This window comes from Alosa alosa, chromosome 11 (assembly GCF_017589495.1).
Source record: "Alosa alosa isolate M-15738 ecotype Scorff River chromosome 11, AALO_Geno_1.1, whole genome shotgun sequence".
Lineage (NCBI taxonomy): Eukaryota > Metazoa > Chordata > Actinopteri > Clupeiformes > Clupeidae > Alosa > Alosa alosa.
The window spans coordinates 24,453,903-24,456,402 of NC_063199.1; the positions used below are offsets into that span (position 1 = coordinate 24,453,903).

At 50.4% G+C, this 2,500-nt stretch overlaps 1 protein-coding gene across 2 annotated transcripts in view; it reads right to left on the bottom strand.

Annotated features, from left to right (window-relative positions):
• Nucleotides 1–2,500, bottom strand: part of nav2b (neuron navigator 2b) — a gene marked incomplete in the record, with an annotated part of 76,383 nt that overhangs the window by 55,302 nt on the left and 18,581 nt on the right. For both annotated transcript variants that reach the window (XM_048256791.1, XM_048256790.1), the window contains 2 exon segments: nt 2,107–2,213; nt 2,353–2,500. The exon segment at nt 2,353–2,500 is cut by the window's right edge and continues 882 nt beyond it. In XM_048256791.1, coding sequence (XP_048112748.1) covers nt 2,107–2,213; nt 2,353–2,500 — 255 coding nt within the window.

Sequence of the window (2,500 nt, forward strand, 5' to 3'; positions counted from 1 at the left end):
CACCCCCACTCCCACCCCCGGCCTCCTCGCCCCTCCGCCTCTCCATGCCCCTCCACCTCCTCTCGCCCTCGCTATCGCCCTCTGCAGGCGTGTCCGTCTCCATCGCCGCAGCAGACCCGTGGCCAGCGTCCAAGGCACTTGGGGCTCTGGGCAGCATCGGGATGCAGCTGGACAATGTGTAAGGCAGGCCGAAGCAGCCCGGAGACCGGTCAGCAGCAGCGGCGGCGCCGCCGCTGTGCACGACGCTGGTCTGGGTCGCTCCTCTGGGGGAGCTCATCTGCGGCGCACGAGCGTCCATGTGGGCCGAGTGACCGCTGGCCGGACTCCCCCTCTCGGTGTGCCCTCTGGCAGGATTCTCCTTCCTCTTCCTCCTGCGGGGCAACATCTCATCTGACCTCTCCTCTCGCCCGTCTGTCTCTGTCTGTGCGTCGCTCTCTCGCTCTCTCACTCTCTCACTTTCCCTCTCAGGAGCCACCAGTGCTGGCGCAGGGGCTCATGGCGGTGACATACTGCAACAGTTATTTCCCTCTGAAAAGGAGAATGCAGCGTGTCCGCGCAAAAAAACTCTTCTGGAGGTTTCTCTCTCCATGGAAAAAGGAGGGTGTGTGTGTGTGTGTGTGTGTGTGTGTGTGTGTGTGTGTGTGTGTGTGAGCGAGAGAGCAAGAGAGTGGGAGAGAAAGACGGGGAGAAATATAACACACCTACCCCTGAGCTGTCTACTTCCCCTGTGGAGAGAGTTTTTCACTCTACACAGAGCTCTGACAGTCCAGAAAAAGGAAGCTGTCCAACCAAAACCAAACGAACCCCCCCCACACACACACACACACACACACACATAAACACACACACACACACACACACACACACACACACATACGCGCACACACACACACACACACACACACACACACACACAAACACACAAACACACACACACACACACATAAACACACATAAACACACACACACACACTTGTGTGAGGATCCCCTGGCAACTCCCTGCCATCCATAGCCTTTAACATGTAGATGAGCCTATTCTTCTCCATTCACCCACACTCTGCTCAGAATCGACTCTCTCTCTCTTTTTCTCTATTTCTCTCTCTCTCTGCCTCTCTCTCATTTTCTCTTTCTCTTTGTCTCTCTCTCTTCCATCCTTAGCTGTTCCTTAGCTGTCACATAATTCTACTCTGGGTAAAAACAACCTCCTCCCAAAGACTTACTGATACCCACAACATTCCTCAAAAAGCTTTTTGAGAAACAGACACAGAATCCACAATGTAAACATACATTTTGTCAAGACGGGGACAACCCAAGGTGCTGTTACAACTGAACAACACCCATCTGACTGTGCTACAGTGAGGTCTTTACTGATGTGCACGGCTCATACACACACACTCTCTCTCTCACTCTCACACACACACACACACACAGGTCTGCCTTTGCTACAGTGAGTTCTTTACTGATGTAAACAGTAGGACAAGCAATGGTAACTCATACACGCGCACACACATGCACACACACGCACACATACACGCAACACACTCACAGACACATACGTCTGCCTTTGATACAGTGAATTCTCTACTGATGTGAACAGTAGGACAAGCAATGGTAACTCATACACACACACACACACACACACACACACACACACACACACACACACACACACAGTACACCCTTTGCTAAAGTGAGTTCTCTACTGATGTGCACGGTAGGACAAGCAGTGGTAAAGAGGACGCTGAGCAGGAGACATTCTTCTTGCTCTTTAAGCACACAAAGTAGTGACCGGTGGTCACACAACCCAGCTCACTCACCCCATGTCAGATGTTTGTGTGCCACTACCTGATTCAAACTGCATCATGTATACATACATACATACACAGCATAAACCAAAGTACAGAAATGGATATATTCAGCCATCAATTCTGTCATTATTTTGTTGACTCCACAGTTTAGTGAATGTGTTCATTCTTTTCAATAGCATATTCATTCTTTTCAATAGCTTCATATTAGTCCTCATTCACTCTGTACTGTATGTTTGAGAGCAGGCTGTGATAACAGCCCTCTCCCTCCTATGAGCAATAAACCCAGATGCCATCTCACCTGCGAGGTATTCCAGAGACGTGTGGAGTGACTTGCAGAGGACCAGGGGCTCTGGAAACCCCTCCGTCTCGGCCAATGAGTCTGACTTGTCGATATCAGTCTGGGATCTAAACACCAAAAACATGTTATGTAAGAAAAAAAAAACTCAATAAACAGCAATTTGTGTGTTGTTGTGACCACTGAGCTGAAGTTTATCGTTTGAACTTTGACAGGAAAACGACATACTAGGTGCTTTGAAAATTTCACCTGTACATGAAGGGGGCCACTGTGGCAGTGTTGGGGTGGCAGTGGTGCTGCTGGGGATGAGGTAGCTCCACGCCGACTGTAGACGCATGTGTAGCACCAGTGTTGGCCACCAGGGGGCCACAGCTGCTGACGGTGATGGTCTGTGAAG